The following is a 26,329-nucleotide window of genomic DNA, read 5'->3' as shown; positions in this document are numbered from 1 at the left end:
AGAGCAGTAGTAATAGGGGACTCTATAGTGAGGGGGTCAGATAGGCGTTTCTGTGGACGCAGTCGGGAGACCCGGATGGTGGTTTGCCTCCCTGGTGCCGGTGTCCGGGATGTGTCTGAGCGTGTCCAGGATATCCTGAAAGGGGAGGGAGAGGAGCCAGAGGTCGTGGTACATATAGGTACCAACAATATAGGTAGGATAAGGGAAGAGGTCCTGAAAGGAGAATTCAGGGGGCTAGGAAGAGAGTTAAAAAAAAGGACTTCCAAAGTAATAATCTCAGGCTTACTGCCTGTGCCACGCGATAGTGAGAATAGGAATGGAGTGAGGTGGAGGATAAATACGTGGCTGAGGAACTGGTGCAGGGAGCAGGGTTTCAAGTTTCTGGATCATTGGGACCTCTTCTGGGGGAAGTATGACCTGTACAAAAAGGACGGGTTGCATCTGAACCCGAGGGGAACCAATATCCTGGCGGGGAGATTTGCTAAAATAACTGCGGAGACTTTAAACTAGTACGGTTGGGGGGAGGGACTCAAACACAGATAGCTAATAGGCAGTGTGTGAGGCAGGAGGCAGAAAAGGGAAACACTCAGACCCAATATGTAGGAGAGAAAGAAGGGAAAAGAAATAAACTGAGAATAAGAAATGATGGGTCCCTTAAATGTGTATATTTTAATGCTAGGAGCATTGTAAGAAAGGTGGATGAGCTTAGAGCCTGGATTGACATCCGGAAGTATGATGTTGTGGCGATCAGTGAAACATGGTTGCAGGAGGGTTGCGATTGGCAATTAAATATTCCAGGATTTCATTGTTTCAGATGTGATAGAATCGGAGGGGCAAGAGGTGGGGGTGTTGCATTGCTTGACAGGGAGGATATCACAGCAGTGCGTTGGCAGGACAGACTAGAAGGCTCGATTAAGGAGGCTGTTTGGGTGGAACTCAGAAATTAGAAAGGTTTAGCAACATTTATAGGGGTGTATTATAGACCGCCAAATAGGGAACGAGAATTGGAAGAGCAAATATGTAAGGAGATAGCAGATATTAGTAGTAAGCACAGAGTGGTGATTGTGGGTGATTTCAATTTTCCGTATATAGACTGGGAATCACATTCTGTTAAAGGGCTGGATGGTTTGGAGTTTGTAAAATGTGTGCAGGATAGTTTTTTGCAGCAATACGTAGAGGTGCCTACCAGAGAAGGGGCAGTGTTGGACCTCCTGTTAGGAAATGAGATGGGTCAGGTGACGGAGGTATGTGTTGAGGAGCACTTTGGGTCTAGTGATCACAATGCCATTAGTTTCAATATCATTATGGAGAAGGTCAAATCTGGACCAAGGGTTGAGATTTTGGATTGGAGAAAGGCTAATTTTGAGGAGATGAGAAAGGATTTAAAAGGAGTGAAATGGAAATTGTTGTTTTATGAAAAGGATATAATAGAGAAATGGAGGATATTTAAAGGTGAAATTTTGAGAGTACAGAGTCTTTATGTCCCTGTTCGGTGGAAAGGAAAGAATAATAATTTGAAAGAGCCGTGGTTTTCCAGGGAAATTGGACACTTGGTTCGGAAAAAGAGGGAGATATACAATAAATATAAGCGGCAGGGAGTAAATGAGGTTCTTGAGGAATATAAAGAATGTAAAAGGAATCTTAAAAAGGAAATTAGAAAAGCGAAAAAAAGATATGAGGCTGCTTTGGCAAGTAATGTAAAAGTAAACCCCAAGGGGTTCTACAGATATGTCAATAGCAAAAGGATAGTGAGGGATAAAATTGGTCCATTAGAGAGTCAGAGTGGACAGCTATGTGCTGAGCCGGAAGAAATGGGGGAGATATTAAACAATTTCTTTTCTTCGGTATTTACCGAGGAGAAGGATATTGAATTATGTGAGGTAAGCGAAACAAGTAGAGTAGTGATGGAAATTAGGAGGATTAAAGAAGAGGAGGTACGGACACTTTTGAAGAATATAAAAGTGGATAAGTCTCCAGGTCCTGATAGGATATTCCCTAGGACATTGAGGGAAGTTAGTGCAGAAATAGCAGGGGCTATGACGGAAATATTTCAAACGTCATTAGAAACAGGGATGGTGCCGGAAGATTGGCGCATTGCGCATGTTGTGCCTTTGTTTAAAAAAGGTTCTAAAAGTAAACCTAGCAATTATAGACCTATTAGTTTGACGTCTGTGGTGGGAAAATTAATGGAAAAGATACTTAGGGACAATATATATAATTATTTGGATAATCAAGGCCTGATTAGAAACAGTCAACATGGATTTGTGCCTGGAAGGTCATGTTTGACTAATCTTCTTGAATTTTTTGAAGAGGTTACCAGGGAAATTGATAAGGGCAAGGCTGTGGATGTTGTCTATATGGACTTCAGTAGGGCATTTGACAAGGTTCCACATGGAAGGTTGATTAAGAAGGTTAAATCGTTGGGTATTAATAGTGAGGTTGCAAGATGGATTCAACAATGGCTGAATGGGAGATACCAGAGGGTAACGGTTGACAATTGTATGTCAGGTTGGAGGCCAGTGTCTAGTGGAGTGCCCCAAGGATCTGTGTTGGGTCCACTGTTGTTTGTCATTTACATTAATGATCTGGATGATGGTGTGGCAAATTGGATTAGTAAATATGCAGATGATACTAAGATAGGTGGAGTAGTTGATAGTGAGGTAGATTTTCAAAGTCTACAGAGAGACTTGGGCCTTTTGGAAGGGTGGGCTGAAAGATGGCAGATGGAGTTTAATGCTGATAAGTGTGAGGTGCTGCATTTTGGTAGGACAAATCAAAATAGGACGTACAGGGTAAATGGTAGGGAATTGAGGAATGCAGTGGAACAGAGGGATCTGGGAATAACTGTGCATTGTTCCCTGAAGGTGGAATCTCATGTGGATAGGGTGGTGAAGAAGGCGTTTGGTATGCTTGCCTTTATAAATCAGAGCATCGAGTATAGAAGTTGGGATGTAATGTTGAAATTGTACAGGGCATTGGTGAGGCCGAATCTGGAGTATGGTGTGCAGTTCTGGTCGCCAAATTATAGGAAGGATGTCGACAAAATGGAGAGGGTACAGAGGAGATTTACTAGAATGTTGCCTGGGTTTCAGCACTTAGGCTACAGAGAGAGGTTGAACAGGTTGGGTCTTTATTCTTTGGAGCGTAGAAGATTGAGGGGGGACTTGATAGAGGTTTTTAAAATTTTGAGAGGGACGGACAGAGTTGACGTGGGTAGGCTTTTCCCTTTGAGAGTGGGGAAGATTCCAACAAGGGGACATAGCTTCAGAATTGAGGGACAAAGGTTTAGGGGTAACATGAGGGGGAACTTCTTTACTCAGAGGGTTGTGGCTGTATGGAATGGGCTTCCGGTGGAAGTGGTGGAGGCTGGCTCGATTTTATTATTTAAGAGTAAATTGGATAGGTATATGGATAGGAGGGGATTGGAGGGTTATGGTCTGAGTGCAGGTAGATGAGACTAGGTCAGGGAGAATGGTCGGCGTGGACTGGTAGGGCCGGACAGGCCTGTTTCCATGCTGTAGTTGTTATATGTTATATGTTATATGTTATATGTTATATGTTATATGTTATATGTTAAAACCTATTTCTATTCACTAGCGTTTGATGCCCTCTGAGGGGGGGCTGTGAACTGTTTATGTCTGTGTTGTCAGGCTTTTGTGTTATTGTATGTTCTTTTTTAGTATCTGCACTGATGTACAGCACTTTGGTCAACGTGGGTTGTGTTTAAATGTGCTATACAAATAACATTGACTTGACTTGCTCACTGGATCGTTTTATTTAATGTGAGTACCCACTACATGGCAACATAGACCCGTGCAGCACAGAACCAGGTCTCCCACCATCACCGATCCACCTGCACATGATCCATATCCCCCCTACCCACACGTGATCCATATCCCCCCCGTCCACACGTGATCCATATCCCCCCCGTCCACACGTGATCCATATCCCCCCTACCCACACGTGATCCATATCCCCCCCGTCCACACGTGATCCATATCCCCCCTACCCACACGTGATCCATATCCCCCCCGTCCACACGTGATCTACACCCCCCCTGCCCACTCGTGATCCATATCCCCCCTACCCACACGTGATCCATATCCCCCCCGTCCACACGTGATCCATATCCCCCCTGCCCACACGTGATCGATATCCCTCCACTCCCTGCATATCCACGCGCCTGTCTAAAAGCCTCTTCACCACCACTATGGTATCTGCCTCCACCCCCACCCCTGGCAGCACGTTCCAGGCCCCCACCCCCCTCTGTGTAAAACACCTGCCCCCCACATCTGCTTTAACTCTCCCCTCTAATCTTTGAGTTGCCGATAAAATCTGAAGTTTGCAACAACTAAACCGCAAGGGACCAGTGTGGGGTTTGGGGGGGGGGGTGCGGCAGGTAGGGTGGGGGGGCAGGTAGGGACCAGTGTGGGGTTTGGGGGGGGGGGGGTCGCGGCAGGTAGGGCCGCTGCCTCACGGCGCCAGAGACCCCGGTTCCATCCTGACCTCGGGTACTGTCTGTGCAGAGTTTGCTCGTTCTCCCTGTGACCTTGTGGGCTTCCTCCGGGTGCTCTGGTTTCTTCCCACATTCCAGAGACGTGCGGGTTTGTAGGTTAATCGGCCCCCAGTGTGCAGGGAGTGGATGAGAAAGTGGGATAACATGGAACTAGTGGACTCGGTGGGCCGAAGGGCCTGTTTGTATAGTGTACCTCTAAATTAAACGGATCTTTTCGAACTTCTCGTGACGGGTAACAGACCAGAAAAGTTCAATATCTCTTCCTCCGCAGATGCTGCCCGACTTGTGGTGGGTTTCCAGCATTTTCTGTTTTTGTTTCAAGGGCCAGGTCATGTTAGTGAGAACTACTGTGAATGGGTGATTGGCGGTCGCCATGGACCCGGTGGGCCGAAGGGCCTGTCTCTAAACGAATCATGTTGGGAGGGATTGAGGTGGGGCGTTGTAAATCCTCCTCATACATGGTTTGGGTGTAACGGGCGAGGAAGGGGCAGCCGTAGGACTGAGCGAGATTCATCGTGGCTCTGACCTCAACCACACCTCGTTCTTGCATTCAGGTCAGGTCTCTTGCAGAGAAAAGCAAACACAAACCATCAGCGTTTATTCCTGGCTGCCTCCACCCTGATCACCCGACCACTAAACCATGCGGCAGACACAGCAGCAAGCTTCGCGCTCAGTTTCCACCCACAGCTGCGCTGTGCAACAGTGGAAATATTCTTTCAACAGACGGCAGATCATTTCTTAAAAAGTACCGCTACGCTCCCGAGATATTGCTGTTTCTATGATCACTCTATGATAAATATCAGCACATCCCCTCGAGATCTGTAAACAGCAACACATGATTCAGGGCCTCATACCTGCCCAGGGACCCTTACAGTCACACAGTACCCTCGCTAAACCAGCTCCTACACACGCATCTAACTATACACTGTAGATGGATTGATTATAATCATGTGCAGGAAAGAACTGCAGGTGCTGGTTGAAATCAAAGGTCGACACAAAGTGCTGGAGTAACTCAGCCGGGCAGGCAGCATCTTTGGAGAGAAGGAATAGGAGACGTTTCGGGTTGAGAAGCTTGTCTGAAAAAGGGTTTCGACCCGAAACGTCACCCATTCCTTCTCTCCAGAGATGCTGCCTGTCCCGCTGAGTTACTCCAGCACTTTGTGTCGACCTTTGATTATAATCATAGATTGTCTTTCCGCTGACTGGTTAGCACGCATCAGAAAGCTTTTCACTGTACCTCGGCACACGTGACAATAAAGCTGGACTGAGACGGAGCAGTAGAAAGCCCACTGTGGTGGGGCATCACGGCCGGGGGTGACAAGGGCAGGGAAAAGCAATGAGACGGAGTGGTCTGGGCAAGGATCGGCCGTGCAGAGGCATTGGCAAACGAAGGCACGATTAAAAACTGGCCAGAGGTAGAGTGCAGGATTTCCCGGCGTTGGCAAGATTAGAGCACGCATCAGCACAGTGCAAGAACAGGCCCTTCGACCCACGATGTTGGTGCCAAACGTGATGCCAAGTTAAAGGGCGGCAGCAGGTAGAGCTGCTGCCTCACGGCGCCAGAGACCACGGCTTCCATCCCGACTACAGGTGCTGTCTGTACAGAGCTTCCATGTTCTCCCTGTGACCACGTGGGTTTTCTCCGGGTGCTCCGGTTTCCTCCCACATCACAAAGACGTGCAGGTTAATTAGCTTATGTACATTGTCCCCGGTGTGCGTGCGAGAGTGTTTTAGTGTACGGGTGATAGCTGGTCGGCGCGGGCTCAGTGGGCCGAAGGGCCTGTTTCCGCGCTGTATCTCCAAGGTCTAAAGACCGACAAACACCAGCCACACTTCATCCCCTCAGGCCCACGCTCCAGGGAGCAAGGCGAGGACACGAGAATCACAACTCACCTTCAGCAGCTCCACGGGGAAGACACACGAATCATCGCCCGCACCTTGGACAAGGGGGCTCCTTCCTTGCGTCTGGACAAAGCTCATCAGCGTGCACACAGACATTCTCTGATGGACAACGCACAACAACACAAAGTCAGCACCGACATACAGCTGTCACACTGAGTACAGGAGCAAGGAGGTCCTACTGCAGTTGTACAGGGCCCTGGTGAGACCACACCTGGAGTATTGTGTGCAGTTGTACAGGGCCCTGGTGAGACCACACCTGGAGTACTGTGTGCAGTTGTACAGGGCCCTGGTGAGACCACACCTGGAGTATTGTGTGCAGTTTTGGTCTCCTAATTTGAGGAAGGACATTATTGCTATTGAGGGAGTGCAGTGTAGGTTCACCAGGTTAATTCCCGGGATGGCGGGACTCATATATGGTAAAATGGGTCGACTGGGCTTGTATTCACTGGAATTTAGAAGGATGAGAGGGGATCTTATAGAAACATAAAATTCTTACGGGATTGGTCAGGCTAGATGCAGGAAGCATGTTCCCAATGTTGGGGAAGTCCAGAACCAGGCGCCACAGTTTAAGAATAAGGGGTCGGCCATTTAGGACTGAGATGTGGAAAAACGTTTTCACCCAGAGAGTTGTGAATCTGTGGAATTCTCTGCCACAGAAGGCAGTGGAGGCCGATTCACTGGATGTTTTCAAGAGAGAGTTAGATTTAGCTCTTAGGGCTAAAGGAATCAAGGGATATGGGGAGAAAGCAGGAACGGGGAACTGATTCTGAATGATCAGCCATGCGGTGCTGGCTCGAAGGGCCGAATGGCCTCCCTCTGCATCTATTTTCTATGTTTCTATAGGTTTTTTGAGTTGAGTCAGGGCAGCACGGTGGCGCAGCGGGTAGAGCTACTACCTCACAGCGCCAGAGACCCGGGTTCCATCCCGACTACGGGTGCTGTCTGTACCGAGTTTGTACGTTCTCCCCGTGACCTGCGTGGGTTTTCTCCGGGTGCTCTGGTTTCCTCCCACACTCCAAAGACGTGCAGGTTTGTAGGTTTATTGGCTTGGTATAATTGTAAATTGTCCCTGGTGTGTTAGGATAGTGTTAATGAGCGGGGATCGCTGGTCGGTGCGGACTCGGTGGGCCGAAGGGCCTGTTTCCGCGCTGTGTCTCTAAACTAAACTAAAGTCCTTTAGAAACTTTGCAAATACAAGGAACTGCAGATGCTGGTTTACAACAACAAAAAAGGCACAAAGTGCTGGAGTAACTCAGCGGGTCAGGCGGCATCTGTGGAGAACATGGATAGGTGACGTTTCACAGAGTGCTGGAGTAACTCAGCGGGTCAGGCAGCATCTGTGGAGAACATGGATAGGTGACGTTTCACAGAGTGCTGGAATAACTCAGCGGGTCAGGCAGCATCTGTGGAGAACATGGATAGGTGACGTTTCAGAGTGCTGGAGTAACTCAGTGGGTCAGGCAACATCTGTGGAAGCGGTCACAGCTATGTCACCCACTCACTTACTCCACCACTTTGTGCCCCACTGAATTACTCCAGCAGTTTGTGTCCTTTTGTGTAAAGCAGTGTCTGCAGTGCCTTGTTTCTAATGCACCCATCCCCCGCCTCCCCTCCAGTCGGTTTCTCTTGCTAACCCGGTCTCCTGCATGTATCGAGCTTCCTGCTAAAAGGATCAATTCTCCACATCAAATGTTCCCTGGAGCACAATGAAATCCTCTGCGTGTATCAGTGCGGGACATGCACTATTGATGTTCACTGCTCCCTGAGGATCCAGTGCATGCAGGATCAACCAGTCCCTCACTACTAGCAGCCTGCCTGCCCTGCGGTCTAAACTCCCTTGCCTTGCACTGCCAGCATCTTTAGTTTAGTGCAGAGATACAGCGCGGAAACAGTCCCTTTCACCCCACCGGGTCCACGCAGACCAGCGATCCCCGCACATTAACATTATCCTGCCAACAACTAGGGACAATTTGTACATTTACCAAGCCAATTAATCTGCAAACCTGCACGTCTTTGGAGCGTGGGAGGAAACCGGAGATCTCGGAGAAAACCCACGCAGGTCACGGGGAGAATGTGCAAACTCCGTACAGACGGCGCCCGTAGTCGGGATGGAACCCGGGTCTCCGGCGCTGCATTCGCTATAAGGCAGCAACTCTACCGCTGCGCACGGTTTCCCTGGGTCAGGCAGTGGGCTAGAACAGGGCAATAACTGGACACAGCAGGACACTGCAGATGGTGGAATCCAGAGTGGAAAACAACAAGAAGAATGAACAGATGTCACAACTCAGCGGCTCAGGCAGCATCTGTGGAGAACATGGATAGGTGACGTTTCACAGAGTGCTGGAGTAACTCAGCGGGTCAGGCAGCATCTGTGGAGAACATGGATAGGTGACGTTTCACAGAGTGCTGGAGTAACTCAGCGGGTCAGGCAGCATCTGTGGAGAACATGGATAGGTGACGTTTCACAGAGTGCTGGAGTAACTCAGCGGGTCAGGCAGCATCTGTGGAGAATATGGATAGGTGACGTTTCGGGCTGGGACCCTGAGTCTGAAGAAGGGGCTCGACCCGATATGTCATCCATTCCTTCTCTCCAGAGATGCTGTCTGACCCGCTGAGTTACTCCAGCATTTCGTGTGGCTTTCTTCATACTGATGGAGTAGGGGGATTTGCCGAGGCAGCGTGAGGTGCAGATGGAGGCGATGGAAGGGAGGTTGGTTTGTGTGTGTGATGGTCTGGGCTGCTGGCCTTGCCGAGGCAGCGTGAGGTGTAGATGGAGTCGATGGAAGGGAGGTTGGTTGATGTGATGGTCTGGGCTGCGTCCACAACTCTGCGATTTCTAGTGGGTCTTGGATGGAGCCGTTCCCGATAAAATGCTTTCCCCGGCGCTTCCCCCCGTGACCTGCGTGGGATTTCTCCGGTTTCCTCCCACACTCCAAAGACGTGCCGGTTTGTAAGGATGAAACATAGAAAATAGGTGCAGGAGGAGGCCATTTGGCCCTTCATGTCAAGCTGGAAAAGAAAGGTGGGGAGGGACACAACCTGGCAACCTAGCTCAATTCAGACTGATCGCCCGACCCGTAACGTTTCTTCGCCATCCATGTTTTCCCAGAGATTCTGCCTGACCCGTTTAGTTACTCCAACACTTTGTGTCCTTTGGTGTAAACCAGTATCGACAGTCCCTTGTTTGTGCAAGAACAGCATCGTTGCATTTGGAGAAAGCTGCCAAGACCGTTAGAGCAGAGCATGGAAGGTCAGGCAAGTGGCCCCTCACCTGCACCACCTCCGACTCATGGAGCATCAGGCCCAGGAGTTGCTGCACACACGCACGGTAACGATGCCTCATCCACATCCTGTACTTGGTCTCCGCGCTGTAGTCACCTGGAATTACAGGAACAATTCCACAGGTAAAAAACTGCAGATGCTGGTTTAAATCAAAGGTAGACACAAAATGCTGGAGTAACTCAGCGGATCAGGTAGCATCTGTGGAGAACATGGATAGGTGATGTTTCACAGAGTGCTGGAGTAACTCAGTGGGTCAGGCAGCATCTGTGGAGAACATGGATAGGTGATGTTTCACAGAGTGCTGGAGTAACTCAGCGGGTCAGGCAGCATCTGTGGAGAGAAGGAATGGGTGACGTATCATGGGGGCAGGATGCCTCCTCCCCTGACATCAGTCTGAAGAAGGGTCTTGACCCGATACGTCACCCATTCCTTCTCTCCAGAGATGCTGCCTGACCTGCTGAGTTACTCCAGCAACTTGTGTCTGCCCCAGAACAATTCCAATATGGATCCAAGAATGGGTCGACTGGGCTTGTATTCACTGGAATTTAGAAGGATGAGAGGGGATCTTATAAAAACATATAAAATTCACAAAGGATTGGACAGGCTAGATGCAGGAAACATGTTCCCGATGTTGGGGGAGTCCAGAACCAGGGGGTCACAGTTTAAGAATAAGGGGTCGGCCATTTAGGACTGAGATGAGGAAAGATCTTTTCACCCAGAGAGTTGTGAATCTGTGGAATTCTCTGCCACAGAAGGCAGTGGAGGCCAATTCACCGGATATATTCAAGAGTTAGATTTATCTCTTAGGGCTAATGGAATCAAGGGATATGGGGAAAAAGCAGGAACGGGGTATTGTGGATGATCAGCCATGATCATATTCAATGGTGGTGCTGGCCCGAAGGGCCGAATTGCCTACTCCTGCACCTAATTTCTATATTTCTATGACCTCTGGAGATTTCTTTAATCTGCCCAAATAATCTAGGAATAACCTTTCTTTCTCAGAACTTCACATCCAATGAAGTGCGGTAGCAGCTACTTCCTAAGTAGATGTCAGAGCCAGTCTCTACAATCTCAAACAAAGCAGAGCCACACTGAAGAAGGGTCTCAACCCAAAACGCCACCCATTCCTTCTCTCCACAGATGCTGCCTGACCCGCTGAGTTATTCCAGCACTCTGTGAAACGTCACCTATCCATGTTCTCCACAGATGCTGCCTGACCCGCTGAGTTACTCCAGCACTTTGCGTCTGTTTTACTGAAGGATAAATATTGGGCCAGCACACTTAGATGCATCAACGTGGCATTTTTTTTAGATTTAGAGATACAGCGCGGAAACAGGCCCTTCGGCCCACCGGGTCCGTGCCGCCCAGCGATCCCCGCACATTAACACTATCCTACACCCACTAGGGACATTTTTTACATTTACCCAGTCAATTAACCTACAAACCTGCACGTCTTTGGAGTGTGGGAGGAGACTGAAGATCTCGGAGAAAACCCACGCAGGTCACGGGGAGAACGTACAAACTCCGTACAGACAGCACCCGTAGTCAGGATGGAACCTGAGCCTCCGGCGCTGCATTCGCTGTAAGGCAGCAACTCTACCGCTGCGCCACCGTGCCGCCCCGGCATGTTTTTTTAACATTAGTGAGATGAAGACAGGCAGGCAGGCACAAAGAACTAGATGCCCGTTTACAAAAAGAACACAAAATGCTGGAGTAACTTGGCTGCCGTGGCAACGGGGCCTTTATGGCTGCGTTCAGACTTTGGGGTTGAAGGGTACGTTGGCAGGGGAAACATGGTGGCTCGTGCGTACCGCCTTAGTGTAATCAACTACACTACACTCATGTATTTGAGAATGATTGTGCTTATGTGTACTCAAGATTTTTACTGAACTGATTGCAGAAAGAAGGATTTTCACGGGACCTAGGTTAGAGTTTGCACTGAACCATTGACATAGCACACCTGCCTACAGCAGCACTGCAGCAGCAATGCACCGCTCCCTCAACCCTGCATCCCCAGCCATGTGGAGATGCTTCAGTCAATGTAGCAATGCAGAGCTCCCTCAGTGCTGCCCTCTCCTGGCAGGAACCTCCCTCAACGCCACATGTGCAAGTTGTTTACAAATACACTGCTGAAAGGTCTCGACCCGAAACGTCGCCCATTCCTTCTCTCCCGAGATGCTGCCTGACCTGCTGAGTTACTCCAGCATTTTGTGAATAAATAGGTTCTAGTGTAGCTCAGCACAGATGCGACATGATGGAAATGTCAAAGACTAGAGGGCACAGCTTTAGGGTGAGATGGGGCAAAGTTTAAAGGAGATGTGTGGGGCAGGTGTTTTACACAGAGGGGGGTGGGTGCCTGGAACGCGCTGCCAGGGGTGGAGGCAGACACGATAGTGGTGTTTAAGAAACTTTTGAATAGGCACATGGATATGAAGGAATATGTATCATATGCAGGCAGATGAGTGATGATCTCGACATCTTGTTCGGCACAGACATTGTGGGCCGAAGGGCCTGTTCTTGTGCTGTACTGTTCTATGTTCTTTGACACCTGGCTCCTTTGACATCCACATTTCTGCCCCAACGTGGAGGTTTCCAACGACATGAGCCACAGTTCACGTGGGCCTCCCTCATCCCACTCTCCGAACTCCAGCTCACCCACAATCTGCGCTAGATGTCCTAATCAGCACTAAATCCTTTTCAACATTCACCGCGATTCCCCCTGGCTCCCTGTCCAGCTGTGCCCAAGTGTTGAAACTCAATGAAAATCTGTAAATGTCGGAACACTGAAACAAAGACAGAAGGTACAGAAATATTCATCACGCCAGGCAGCGTCTACAGTAGCATTGTGTCGATTTGTGTCTACAGTAACATTAACATTTCAGATCAGCAGAACTGGAGATAATACAGATAACAGTTTTAATGAATCAATCGCCTGTGACCCAAAACATTACCTCTTCACTCTCCACAGATGCTGCCTGAACTGCTAAGTGTTTCTCTATTTAAAACTAAACTGAATAGTGGCACATTAGTAGAGTTGCCGCCTCACAGCACCAGAGACCCGGGTTTGATCCTGACTACGGGTGCTGTCTGTACGGAGTTTGTACGTTCGCCCCGTGACCTGCGTGGGTTTTCTCCGGGTGCTCCGGTTTCTCCCAACACTCCAAAGACGTGCAGCTCCAACTAAAGCAGATCGAAACATCAGGGGCATCTTCCCCACTGGCCTGTTTATCGGTGGCGACTGGTGACTACTCTCCATCGTCCCTGTCGCCAGGAGCTGCCGACCCCATGGACTGGAGCAGCGACCCCAACACCTGGGCTCAGGTGAGAACACTTACCTGACATGGCCTGATCTTCTCCGGGCAACTGACCGACAAACAGATCTCCTCGCTGCAGCAAGGTGCAAAACAACCTGCCGCAAGTGCGGATGGCTTCAAGGGTATTGGCCTCTTCCTCAGCCTGATGGGGAAAGCAGAGAAACCCGTCACGCAAAGGCATTCACACCAACCCTTGATTTAGTTTAGTTTGGAGATATAGTGCAGAATTTGGTCCTTTGGCCCACTGAGTCTGCACCGACCAGTAATCCCCGCACACTACCACAAGCCTACACTCGCCAGGGAGAAATTACACATAACCACACACAAACCCAAGCCAATTAACCTACTAACCCGTACGTCTTTAGAGTGTGGGAGGAAACCGAAGATCTCGGAGAAAACCCATGTAGTCTTGGGGAGAACGTAAAACTCTCCAGTAATCAGGATGGAACCCGGGTCTCCGGCGCTGTAAACGCTGGAAGGCAGCAACTCTACCGCTGAGCCACTGTGCCTTGATGATCCACACTCAGTCACCATGTTAAATTTGAGCGGTCGGTTAATAGTTTAGCGCAGTGGTAGAGTTGCTTTCCTACAGCGACAGAGACTCGGGTTTGATCCTGACTACGGGTGCTGTCTGGACGGAGTTTGTATGTTCTCTCTGTGACCGTGTGGGTTTTCTCCGGGTGCGCTGGTTTCCTCCCATACTCCAACGACGTAAAGATTTGTAGGTAGATTGTCTTTGGTAAAATTTGTAAATTGTCCCCAGTGTGTGTAGCATAGTGTTAGTGTGCAGGGATCGCTGGTCAGTGCGGATCTGGTGGGCCGAAGGGCCTGTTTCCGTGCTGCATCTCGAAAGCTGAAAGTAAGTTGTTGCTCCAAAGGTATGTTATTGGTAAAGAACAACCTAACTTGAATATCCCTGTTCTCCCTCAACCCCCCTGGCACTCCCTCACCACCCACCCCCCTGGCACTCCCTCACCACCCACCGGCCCCCTGGCACTCCCTCACCACCCACCGGCCCCCTGGCACTCCCTCACCACCCACCCCCCTGGCACTCCCTCACCACCCACCCCCCTGGCACTCCCTCACCACCCACCGGCCCCCTGGCACTCCCTCACCACCCACCGGCCCCCTGGCACCCCTCACCACCCACCGGCCCCTGGCACTCCCTCACCACCCACCGGCCCCTGGCACTCCCTCACCACCCACCGGCCCCCTGGCACTCCCTCACCACCCACCGCCCTGGCACCCCCTCACCACCCACCAGCCCCCTGGCACTCCCTCACCACCCACCGCCCCCCTGGCACTCCCTCACCACCCACCGCCCCCCTGGCACTCCCTCACCACCCACCGCCCCCTGGCACCCCTCACCACCCACCCCCCTGGCACTCCCTCACCCCCCACCCCCCTGGCACTCCCTCACCACCCACCCCCCTGGCACTCCCTCACCACCCACCGGCCCCCTGGCACCCCCTCACCACCCCCCTGGCACCCCCTCACCACCCCCCTGGCACCCCCTCACCACCCCCCTGGAACCCCCTCACCACCCCCCTGGCACCCCCTCACCACCCACCACCCCCCTGGCACCCCCTCACCACCCACCGCCCCCCTGGCACCCCCTCACCACCCACCGCCCCCCTGGCACCCCCTCACCACCCACCCCCCTGGCACCCCCTCACCACCCACCGCCCCCCTGGCACCCCCTCACCACCCACCGCCCCCCTGGCACCCCCTCACCACCCACCGCCCCCCTGGCACCCCTCACCACCCACCCCCCTGGCACTCCCTCACCCCCCACCCCCCTGGCACTCCCTCACCACCCACCCCCCTGGCACTCCCTCACCACCCACCGGCCCCCTGGCACCCCCTCACCACCCACCGCCCCCCTGGCACCCCCTCACCACCCACCGCCCCCCTGGCACTCCCTCACCACCCACCCCCCTGGCACTCCCTCACCACCCACCGCCCCCCTGGCACTCCCTCACCACCCACCCCCCTGGCACTCCCTCACCACCCACCGCCCCCCTGGCACCCCCTCACCACCCCCCTGGCACCCCCTCACCACCCACCGCCCCCCTGGCACTCCCTCACCCCCCACCCCCCTGGCACCCCCTCACCACCCACCGCCCCCCTGGCACTCCCTCACCCCCCACCCCCCTGGCACCCCCTCACCACCCACCGCCCCCCTGGCACTCCCTCACCACCCACCACCCCCCTGGCACTCCCTCACCACCCACCGCCCCCCGGGCGCTCCCACACTCCCCCTGGCGCTCCCTCATCCCCCCCCCCTGGGGCAGGGCCCGGCCGCCCTCACTCACTCACCTCCAGCGCCTCCAGGATGTCGAGCACGGCGTTGGCGTTGCTCCTGCTGCCCAGCACCAGACGCAGGCGGGCGGCCAGCGGCGCCCCGGGCCCGGCCTCTGCCCCGCTCCCGGCCCCGCTCTGTGTCTCTGTCTCTGTCTCTGTCTGTATCTGTGCCCGTGTCTGCGCTCCGGCCTCCATCGTGGGCGCCGCCATCTTGCCCCTTGTTCCCGCCCTCACGTGGGTGCGCCGGACCAATGGGAGCGCGGCGTGGGGGCTGTGCGGGTCACGGGGTCACGCCTGGCCGCTCCAGCACAGTGTACCAGCAGCTCCAGCACAGCACAGTGTACCAGCAGCTCCAGCACAGCACAGTGTACCAGCAGCTCCAGCACAGCACAGTGTACCAGCAGCTCCAGCACAGCACAGTGTACCAGCAGCTCCAGCACAGCACAGTGTACCAGCAGCTCCAGCACAGCAGTGTACCAGCAGCTCCAGCACAGCAGTGTACCAGCAGCTCCAGCACAGCACAGTGTACCAGCAACTCCAGCACAGCACAGTGTACCAGCAACTCCAGCACAGCACAGTGTACCAGCAGCTCCAGCACAGCAGTGTACCAGCAGCTCCAGCACAGCAGTGTACCAGCAGCTCCAGCACAGCACAGTGTACCAGCAGCTCCAGCACAGCACAGTGTACCAGCAGCTCCAGCACAGCACAGTGTATCAGCAGCTCCAGCACAGCAGTGTACCAGCAGCTCCAGCACAGCACAGTGTACCAGCAGCTCCAGCACAGCAGTGTACCAGCAGCTCCAGCACAGCACAGTGTACCAGCAGCTCCAGCACAGCACAGTGTACCAGCAGCTCCAGCACAGCACAGTGTACCAGCAGCTCCAGCACAGCACAGTGTACCAGCAGCTCCAGCACAGCAGTGTACCAGCAGCTCCAGCACAGCAGTGTACCAGCAGCTCCAGCACAGCAGTGTACCAGCAGCTCCAGCACAGCACAGTGTACCAGCAGCTCCAGAACAGTGTAGTGTACCAGCAGCTCCAGCACTGTGTGTACCAGCAGCTCCAGCAGCGCATGGACCAGCAGCAGCTCCTGCCCACACACAGCGCACAACACACAGTGCTGGAGTAACTCAGCGGGTCAGGCAGCATCTGTGGAGATTCTCCAGCATTGTGTGTGTAACTTCAGGCAGGGTTAATGTCAGCTGCCTGGAGCTACTTCACACAGGCTCTGGGACAATGCACACAAATATAAAACCATGCAGAAATAAATGCACAAAATATCAGTTTTACAGCACGGATCAGGCCCTTCGGCCCAACGTGCCTATGCTGGCCAACATGCCGCATCTAGTTTAGTTTATTGTCATGGGTACCGAGGTACTGTACAGTGAAAAGCTTTTTCGTTACATGCTATCCAGACAGCGGATAGACATTACATGATTACAATCAAGCTGCCACAGTGTACAGATACAGGGTAAAGGGAATAATATTTAGTGCAAGATAAAGTCTGGTAAAATCCAATTAAATATAGTTTAGATTATTGTCACGTGTGGGGGCAACAGGGTGGAGTGGCTGCCTCACAGCGCCAGAGACCCGGGTTCAATCCCGACCACGGATGCTATCTGTTCAGAGTTTGCATTCTCCCCGTGACCTGCGTGGGTTTTCTCCAGGTGCTCCGGTTTCCTCCCACGTTTCATACAGGTTTGTCCCTCCGGTTCCTAGTGTGTAGGATCTTGCTTGTGTGCGTGCGGTGATCGCTGATCGCTGGTCGGTGCGGACAGTGGCCCGAAGAGCCTGTTTTCATGCTGCATCTCGAAAGTCTAAAGTGTACTGAGTCTAAAGTCTAAAAACCTTTTTTGTTGCTTGCTATCCAGTCAACGGAAATACTATACATGATTACAACCAAGTCACCCGCAGTGTACAGATACAGGATAAACGGTTTAGTGCAAGGTAAAGTCCTGTAAAGTCTGATTAAAGATAGTCCGAGAGTCTCTAATGAGACTCTCCAGGGATAGTCCTCAGACTAAGCCAGTCCCACCTGCTCACGTTTGGCCCGTATCCCTCTAAACCTTTCCTCTTCCAAAAACGTGCAGGTTTATAGGTTAAATGGCTTCTGTAAATTGTCCCTAGTGTGTAGGATAGTAGTGTACACAGGTGATAGCTGTTCAGTACAGACTCAATGGGCTGAAGGGCCTGTTTCCTTGCTGTATCTCTAAACGGAACTGTCCATGTAACTGTCCAAATGTCTTTTAGATGTTTCTCTCGTACCTGCCTCAACGACCTCCTCTGGCAGTAGTAACAAGGAACTGCAGATGCTGGTTTATACCAAAGATAGACACAAAGTGCTAGAATAATTCAGTGGGTAAGGCAGCATCTTTGGAGAAAAAGGATGGGTGACATTTCATGAATTCAATTCTGATTTTTAAAGAAATCTGGATTTTTAAGAAATATAGCACATACTGTATGTATAAAAATAAGGTGAAATATCTTTGAAATGAGTCTTCAATGCCAGGTGTAGTGCATTTACAAATTTGTTGATTTATTACAATGTCGTAGCAGTGGTTTATGAATACAACTAACAACATGGAATTATTTGACAGTGTGACAGTAATTTTAAACAGTATCCATTGGAGATCCGACTTTCTCTCAGGCTGGCCACAGCTTGTAAAACTCTCTCTTTGCTGTCCGCTGTCCCGGGCTTTCTCTGAAACGTTATACATTTAGCCTTCACCATTTTACCGTCAGTAACAAAAATACCACGGCTATTGAAACAACAAGCCTTCACCTGGCTCAGCTGGAAAGATTAAAGAAACAATGGCACTTGGCGATCAACAAAACGTTTATGTACAATTTTATTCTTAATCTCTTTTAGGTGATCACAAATGGATAGACCATCATTTCCAAGGACAGGGGTTTCGGGATGTTTAAACACGGTGCTATGCAAAACCATAACAAATACTGTACAACATGTACACTAAGAACTAGAGGGGAATAACTTTGCAGGAGAGATTGCATTTTTAATGTGCACGTACATAGAGAATTAAAAAATAAACGTCGTCACCTTAAAACAAATCCTGAAACATGAAAGCATCATGAAAAAATGTAACGAAAATACAAAACGTTGTATCAAAAGTCTGTTAATAGACCGACGTCTTTTTCTAGATAAGGAATGTTGAACACAGCTAACTGCAAAGTTCAATTCCTGCAGGCTCCTGTCCAATGTTCGCTTCGTGAAACAAAAAATACTACCGTTAAGTTCATAACATTCATCCAACCGAATAATGGATTAACAAATACTGAACACATGCCAAAACATCCACCTCCTGAATTTAACAAATACAGGAGCACATTAAAAATATGCCCAGAGGAAATCATTATGTACAAGACAGCTAAGGTTAAACCTTAGAATTATCGTATTTTTAAAAAAGATTTACAGGATTGGGGCTGTGCATGTCACATTAACATCAAGATTCTATAATAAAATGACTTACAGAACATTTATGATGCTGGATTTGTCTATTCACTAACTATGACACAGTGGAGTGAACGGTGGTAGTTTGTTCATGGGCAGTCCAGCCCAGTGCAGTGAGCATGTTGTCCATTGTTGCGCCAGGTAGGTAGGTAGGTAGGCAGGTAGGTAGGTGCGTGCTGGCTCAGTTGCTTTTCATGGGGGCTTTCAGTCTGACGGCGGGGGTGGTCCGCACTTGTACCTTGACCTGCTGGCCGTCCGAGGCAGTGGTGGTCTGGACGGGGCTCTGCGGTGTGGGTGACTGTAGCTGTGGTGAGGCTGCCCCCACCTGCTGCTGCTGCTGCTGCACTACCTGCGGCGCTGCTGCTGCTGCGGGGATCACCTGCACCGGCTGGCCCGCCGCGGCCTGTGACAGGGTCAGTGTCTGCGACTGTGCCTGCACCTGGAGCAACCAGCACAAGGGCATCTGTTAGACCACCCGCTCACTCACTCCCTCATCCCAAGGCAGGGGCGACACAGTGGTGCAGCGGGTAGAGCTGCTGCCTCACAGCCCCAGGGACCCAGCTCCCATTCTGAACTGCGTGGAGTTTGTGTGTTATCCCCGGGGGTTTTCTCCGGGTGCTCCGGTTTCCTCCCACACTCCAAAGGCACGTGGGTCCTCTGTAAATTGCCCCTAGTGTGTGGGAGTGGATGAGAAACTGGGGTAACGTAGAACTAGTGTGAACCCGTGATCGGTAGGGACCACTCCCGACACACTAGTGGCCGATTTACAGAGGGCCAATTAACCTACAAACCCGCAGGTCTTTGGAACGTGGAAGGAAACCGGAGCATCCGGAGAGAAGGTGCAAACTCCACACAGACAGCACCCGAGGTCAGGATGCAGCCAGGTCTCTGGCGCTGTGAGGCAGCGGCTCTACCCGCTGCATCAGCATGCCGCCCCATATGTGCTCACCATCCAAATTCAAACCCATCAGTTAAGTGAGCCGAAAACCTCCCGACAAAGTAACTTGTTCCGCAAACTCTTGTTCAATTAATTTAGTTCAGTGTTGCGACTATTAGAGTACAAAAATATAAATGTTAACTCAACCTCATTGAGCTCCCTCTGCACACTGCTGAACCCAGTGCAGGTTTGTAGTCTTTAAAGTGTTTAAACTTTGCAAGTCATGTCATAGTTCCGATAAAAATTGTGAAGAGGAATCAGTCTGCTGAAAGTGATAAACGGTATCGTGCCCCGATCAGACTGCAACTTTAATGGCAATCTGTTAAGATTTATGGTCTTTACTGGATTCTAAGGCCCCGTGTCATGGCTGAGTTACTCCAGCACTCTGTGTCTATCCCCAGCATAGTAGTGGGTTCACTAGATCATTTAACACAGGCCTGATCTGTAGAGAGAAGTCTAAATCCCATCACAGTGGCAGCATCTGTGGAGAACATGGATAGGTGACGTTTCACAGAGGGCTGGAGTAACTCAGCGGGTCAGGTAGCATCTGTGGAGAACATGGATAGGTGACGTTTCACAGAGTGCTGGAGTAACTCAGCGGGTCAGGCAGCATCTGTGGAGAGAATGGATGGGCGATGTTTCACAGAGTGCTGGAGTAACTCAGCGGGTCAGGCAGCATCTATGGAGAACATGGATAGGTGACGTTTCAGAGTGCTGGAGTAACTCAGCGGGTCTGGCAGCTTCTGTGGAGAACATGGATAGGTGACGTTTCGGGTCGAGACCCTTTGGGGGCCCTTCAGGGGATGTTGGTTAGGAGGGCAGATAAACTTTTACACTACCAGATGAGCATGTACGAGGGCTCTGCTTAACATCACAGCCATGACAGCATCTCTGACAGTACAGGGCTCCTGGCTGCTGCCCTGGAATAACTGCCTGGCTAAACCTTGGGGGAAGCCTGACAACACAACCTTTTCCCTGTGCGTAAGGCCGAAGATGCCCTGGTTGGGTTGGTCCTGGGCCTGGCCAAGGTGGCCATCCGCGACTCACGGCGCCAGGCAGACGAGGGCTCTGCCCGAGCCAGCTGCCTACCCCTTTCCCGGGGTTATGTCCGCGCCCGGGTGGTGTCGGAGAGGGATTATGAGCTGTCTACGGGCACCCTGGAGGATTTCAGGGACCGCTGGGCACCGCGGGGGATTGGATGCATCCTGGATGGGGATTGTAATATAATTTCATTTGGTATAATAGTTTCATTTGGTATATTTGTTTGTATTGTATTCTGGTGGTGGGTTCTGTTTTGGTTTTATTGTATTGCATATATTATTTTAATATTTGAATAAATATTTTTGATTTATATTTAAAAAAACACAACCTGTTCACAGCGGTTTACAACAAATCACTGATTCTTCATCTGAGGCAATATTGATGTCGTTCAGATTTAGAAATAGCTGGAATGGTGATTTACTGGTGGATAATGATCTAAATGAAACTAAACTGGTATTGGTTTTCTTATTGTCATGGGTAAGAGCATAAGATCGTAAGGCACAAGAACAGAATTAGGCCATTTGGCCCATCTAGTCTGTTCCACCATGCGATCGTGGCTGATCTATTTTCCCCTCTCAACCCCGTAACCATGGACAGACACCCTTATTAATCAAGAATCAATCTCCGCTTTAAAAATACCAAATAACTAGGCCTCCACTGCTGGATTTAGCAATGAATTCCACAGATGCGCCACCCTCTGGGTAAAGAAAGTCCTCCTCACCTGGAGGAAGTTCCTCCTCTACTCTACCAAAGTTATGTTTTGCATGCTGTCCAGGCAATTCATACAAGAAATGAAAACATCAGGCAGAGCAAAAGAGAAAATAAACACAGTGCAGAATCGAGTGTTAAAGCCACAGCGGAAGTGCAGATTAAAAAAGTGCAAGATCCACAACCAGGTAGATTGGAAGATTGGGAATTCATTCTTAGCATTTGAAGGATAGAAACATAGAAAATAGTTGCAGGAGTAGGCCATTCGGCCCTTCGAGCCTGCACCGCCATTCAATATGATCATGGCTGATCATCCAACTCAGTATCCCGTTCCTGCCTTCTCTCCCATACCCCCTGATCCCTTTAGCCACAAGGGCCACATCTAACTCCCTCTTAAATATAGCCAATGAACTGGCCTATATAGCCAATGAACTGGTCTATATAGCCAATGAACTGGATCCATTCAGTAGTCTGAGAACAGCGGGGAATAAACCTGCCCCTGAATCTGGTGGTAACGCTTTTGAATCTTCTGCCCAAAGGGAGAGGGGAGAAGGAGGAATGGCCATGGTGCGAGTGGAACCTTCATTTTGTTGGCTGTGTCCATAAACAGCGTGAAGTGGAGGTTTGTTACAACACAGGTGGGAAAATAAGACGGAGGCACCAGAGACAGCAGATGCTGGAATCTTGGGCAAAATGCTAAGTGCTGGGAAAACCCCTCAGCAGGCCAGGCAGTATCTGTGGAGGGAATAGACAGACGAGGTTTCGGGTCGTGACTGAAGAAGGGTCTCAAACAGAATCACCTTCCGTTTATTCCCCTTTATTCTACAACGAGCTCCTCCAGCATTTGTGCCTTGCTCAGTTGTTTGCAGAGAATGGAAAAGCCTGGGGGAGGTCTCTTTACAACAGAGAAAGATAAATGCATTGAAAGATTTTTTTTCCCCCTCAAAAGTTTTAATACGAAAGAAAACTAGCAGAAGGATCCATAGGCAGAAGACAAAGATTCAAATTGGGGGGGAAAGAGATGATTGCTATACAGTGAGTAATGTAGAAGGATGGTCAAATAGATTCAACTACAACTTTCAAATGGCAGCTGGATAGATACATCAAAGGGGGGACTTAGAAACATAGAAAATAGGTGCAGGAGGCCATTCGGCCCTTTGAGCCAGCACTGCCAATCAATATGATCATGGTTGATCATCCACAATCAGTACCCCGTTCCTGCTTTCTGCCCATATCCCCTGATTCCGTTAGCCCTGAGAGCTAAATCTAACTCTCTCTTGAAAACATCCAGTGAATTGGCCTCCACTGCCCTCTGTGGCAGAGAATTCCACAGATTCACAACTCTCTGGGTGAAAAGGTTTTCTCTCATCTCAGTCCTAAATGGCTGACCCCTTATTCTTAAACTGTGACCCCTGGTTCTGGACTCCCCCAACATCAGGAACATTTTTCCTGCATCTAGCCTGTCCAATCTCTTTTGAATTTTATATGTTTCCTATAAGATCCCCACTCATCTTTCTAAATTCCAGTGAATACAAGCCCAGTCGACCCATTGTTTCATCATATGTCAGTCCCGCCATCCCGGGAATTAACCTGGTGAACCTACGCTGCACTCCCTCAAAAGCAAGAATGTTCTTCCTCAAATTAGGAGACCAAAACTGCACACAATACTCCAGGTGCAGTCTCACCAGGGCCCTGTACAACTGCACACAGTACTCCAGGTGCAGTCTCACCAGGGCCCTGTACAACTGCACACAATACTCCAGGAGCGGTCTCACCAGGGCCCTGTAGAACTGCAGTCGGACCTCCTTGCTCCTAAACTCAAATCCTCTCGCTATGACTTATTGTAAAGAATGACGAAAGTGGAGACAGATGGAACTTTGGATACTGGTTTAGAACAAAAGACACAAAGTGTAGGAGTAGCTCAGCAGGTCAGGCAGTATCTCCACTTAAGACATAGCTTAAGGTGAGAGAAACACTGATTAAAGAAGTGTCCGGGGTACGTTATTTTTCCACAGAGGGTGGTGGGTGCCTGGACCACGCTGGTTGAAGCAGATATGTTGGTGGTGTTCGGACAGGCATATAGAGGTGCAAGGAATGGAGGGATGTGGGTTATGTGCGGGCAGATAGGTGATGATCTTGGCATCATGTTCAGTACAGACACTGTGGGCCAAAGGGCCTGTTCATGTGCTGCATCACTCAACCTTCTATGTTTCTATCTCTGGAGAATATGGACAGGAATGCTTCAGGTCGAGACCCTTCTTCAGACTCGAGAATGGTTTCCTCCTGTGCTGCATGTTCCCACGCTCCAGAAACAGGCTCACAAGCTGCCCTCCACAATCTTTACCTCGCTTCATCCCAAAACTGGAGCTGCAGCTCATGGGAACAAACCGGGCGGCACGGTGGCACAGCGGGTAGAGCTGCTGCCTCACAGCGCTTGCAGCGCCAGAGACCCGGGTTCCATCCCCACTACGGGTGCTGTCTGTACGGAGTTTGTACCTTCTCCCCGTGACCGCCTGGGTTTTCTCCGAGGTTTTCAGTATCCACTCCAAAGACATGCAGGTTTGTAGGTTAATTGGCTTGGTATAAATGTAAAGTGTCCCTGGTGTGTGTAGGCTAGTGTTAATGTGCGGGGATCGCTGGACATTGCGGACTCAGTGGGCCGAAGGGCCTGTTTCCGCGCTGTATCTCTAAAACTACAAGTAAAAAACCTAAAAGCAGTGTATCAGAGACATGCAAAAGATAAACTGGCAGGGCAAGGAAAGTGCAGAAAGGAAGAAGAAACTATTGAAGTGGAGACAAAGGCTTTGACTGGTGAAAGTTGAGAGTGGGCCAGCTGTGCAGAGATTGTAGATAACATGCGGAGAGGTGTAGATACCTGGTGTGCAGTCGATACCATCTGCTGGAGACTCCCCACTGTTGCTTGCTGTGGAACCTTTGGTGGAAGTTTGGTGACCTATTGAACAACAGCAGTTTATTGTACCTTCAGGAACTTGGAAGAATGATTTATTTTCCAGAGCAGCCGGTCATGGAGGAGAGTGTAATCATGAAAAAGAAATAAAAGGAAATGCTCTGGAAATAAGACGCAAAGGGGGTAGAGAAAGAAGAAGTAGTTGTGCCGGACAGAGCAAAGTCTAAGCAGAGGGTCCACCACCGGACTCTGAAGAGAAGCAGCAAGAGTCAAAATCCACACTGCAGATCAGCAGAGGTTAGATGTGGAGGAAGGAACTGCAGATGGTGGTTTATACCAAAGATAGATTCAAAATGCTGGAGTAACTCCAGACAGTCTGAAGAAGGGTCTCGACCCGAAACGTCACCCATTCCTTCTCTCCAGAGACGCTGCCTGTCCCGCTGAGTTACTCCAGCACTCTGCGTCTATCTTTATCAGTGGTAAGAGCACAGGGTATAAACACGCCGTTATAACAATCCGCAGAGTTAAGCTGCGTCACTTTCTAGGTTCAATGTGCGTTTGCACAAGTAAAAGCTCAGAGACCGAGCTGTCCTTCCAACCCATCGGAAACGGAGCACAGGCTGAGATGTCCAGCTTCAGAACAAGTTGACGATGATTATCAATACTCTCCCGGCTTCAACCACAGACTTTTTCACCCAGAGAGTTGTGAATCTGTGGAATTCTCTGCCACAGAGGGCAGTGGAGGCCAATTCACTGGATGTTTTCAAGAGGTAGTTAGATTTAGCTCTTAGGGCTAACGGAATCAAGGGATATGGGGAGCAAGCAGGAACGGGGCACTGATTGTGGATGATCAGCCATGATCATATTGAATGGCGGTGCTGGCTCGAAGGGCCGAATGGCCTCCTCTTGCACCTATTTTCTATGTTTCAAACGAAGGCGAGGAATCCCACTAATATAATGTCCATAATTATCACTAATTATGATAAGATTTTATCTGAAAATCTTTCGCTAAGACTTACAGAATAATGAAAGGCCTGGATAGAGTGGATGTGGAGAGGATGTTTCCACTGGTGGGAGAGTCTAGGACCAGAGGGCACAGCCTCAGAATTAAAGGGTGCTCATTTAGAAAGGAGGTGAGGAGGAACTTCTTTAGTCAGAGAGTAATCTGTGGAACTCATTGCCACAGACGGCTTTGGAGGCAAAGTCAGTGGATATTTTTAAGGCAAAGATGGATAAATTCTTGATTAGAACGGGTGTCAAGGGTTATTGAGAGAAGGCAGGAGAGTGGGATTAGGAGGCAGAGGTCAGCCATGATTGTATGGTGGAGTAGACTCGATGGGCTGAATGGCCTAATTCTCCTCCTAGACCTTGTGGACCTGTTTACTGATGAGATGATGGTGCATTTCCGGATTTATAAACTCTCACACTACCCAGGGGTGAGGCAGTCCCTGGTGCCGGAGTTACACACCCTGTAACAGGGCGGACGGGACCCTGTAAGCGTTACCTGGAGCTGTGCCTGCATCTGCTGTGGTCCTGCCTGCTTCTGGGTCTGAGCACTCAGGAACGCTGGCTTTATGCCTGACTGAAGCTGGTTGGTATTGTACGTGACCTTCTGCTGCTGCTGCTGCACCGGCGGCTGCTGCTGCTGCTGGGACTGCACGGTAACTTGCTGCGATATCTGCAGTGGGGCGCAAACAACAGACGCACCTTAGCACATGTCTGACCCGCCCAGTGCACCTCAGCCCGGTACGTGGGGACAAATCGCAGCACTGCTCCGCGCGGCGCTAACTACATCACTAACGTAGACACAAAAGGCTGCAGTAACTCAGCGGGCGGGACAGGCAGCACCTCTGGAGAGAAGGAATGGGGGACGTTTCGGGTCGAGACCCTTCTTCAGACCGGTTAGGGGTAAGGGAAAGGAGAGATATAGATGGTGATGTGGAGAGATAA

At 50.5% G+C, this 26,329-nt stretch overlaps 2 protein-coding genes across 2 annotated transcripts in view; both read right to left on the bottom strand.

The window, feature by feature from the left end:
• The window catches only part of noc4l (nucleolar complex associated 4 homolog), a 51,280-nt gene extending 35,743 nt beyond the window's left edge, over window positions 1-15,537 (bottom strand). Inside the window, exons 1-4 of the mRNA XM_078421833.1 lie at window positions 15,334-15,537; window positions 13,036-13,156; window positions 9,690-9,796; window positions 6,410-6,517 (exon numbers count right to left, since the gene is read on the bottom strand). Coding sequence (XP_078277959.1) covers window positions 6,410-6,517; window positions 9,690-9,796; window positions 13,036-13,156; window positions 15,334-15,528 — 531 coding nt within the window. The 5' untranslated portion in view covers window positions 15,529-15,537. The remainder of the gene's footprint in view (window positions 1-6,409; window positions 6,518-9,689; window positions 9,797-13,035; window positions 13,157-15,333) is intronic.
• A 2,109-nt stretch (window positions 15,538-17,646) lies between these two features.
• LOC144606024 (E1A-binding protein p400-like) overlaps window positions 17,647-26,329 on the bottom strand; it is a 117,237-nt gene continuing 108,554 nt past the window's right edge. Inside the window, 3 exon segments of the mRNA XM_078421787.1 lie at window positions 17,647-19,224; window positions 24,347-24,424; window positions 25,884-26,057. Of these exon segments, the coding sequence (XP_078277913.1) occupies window positions 18,967-19,224; window positions 24,347-24,424; window positions 25,884-26,057 (510 nt within the window). The 3' untranslated portion in view covers window positions 17,647-18,966.

Source organism: Rhinoraja longicauda, chromosome 25 (genome assembly GCF_053455715.1).
Source record: "Rhinoraja longicauda isolate Sanriku21f chromosome 25, sRhiLon1.1, whole genome shotgun sequence".
NCBI classification, from domain to species: domain Eukaryota; kingdom Metazoa; phylum Chordata; class Chondrichthyes; order Rajiformes; family Arhynchobatidae; genus Rhinoraja; species Rhinoraja longicauda.
The sequence above is the reverse complement of the archived record's forward strand: the minus strand, read 5'-3'. Positions and strand labels throughout refer to the sequence as shown.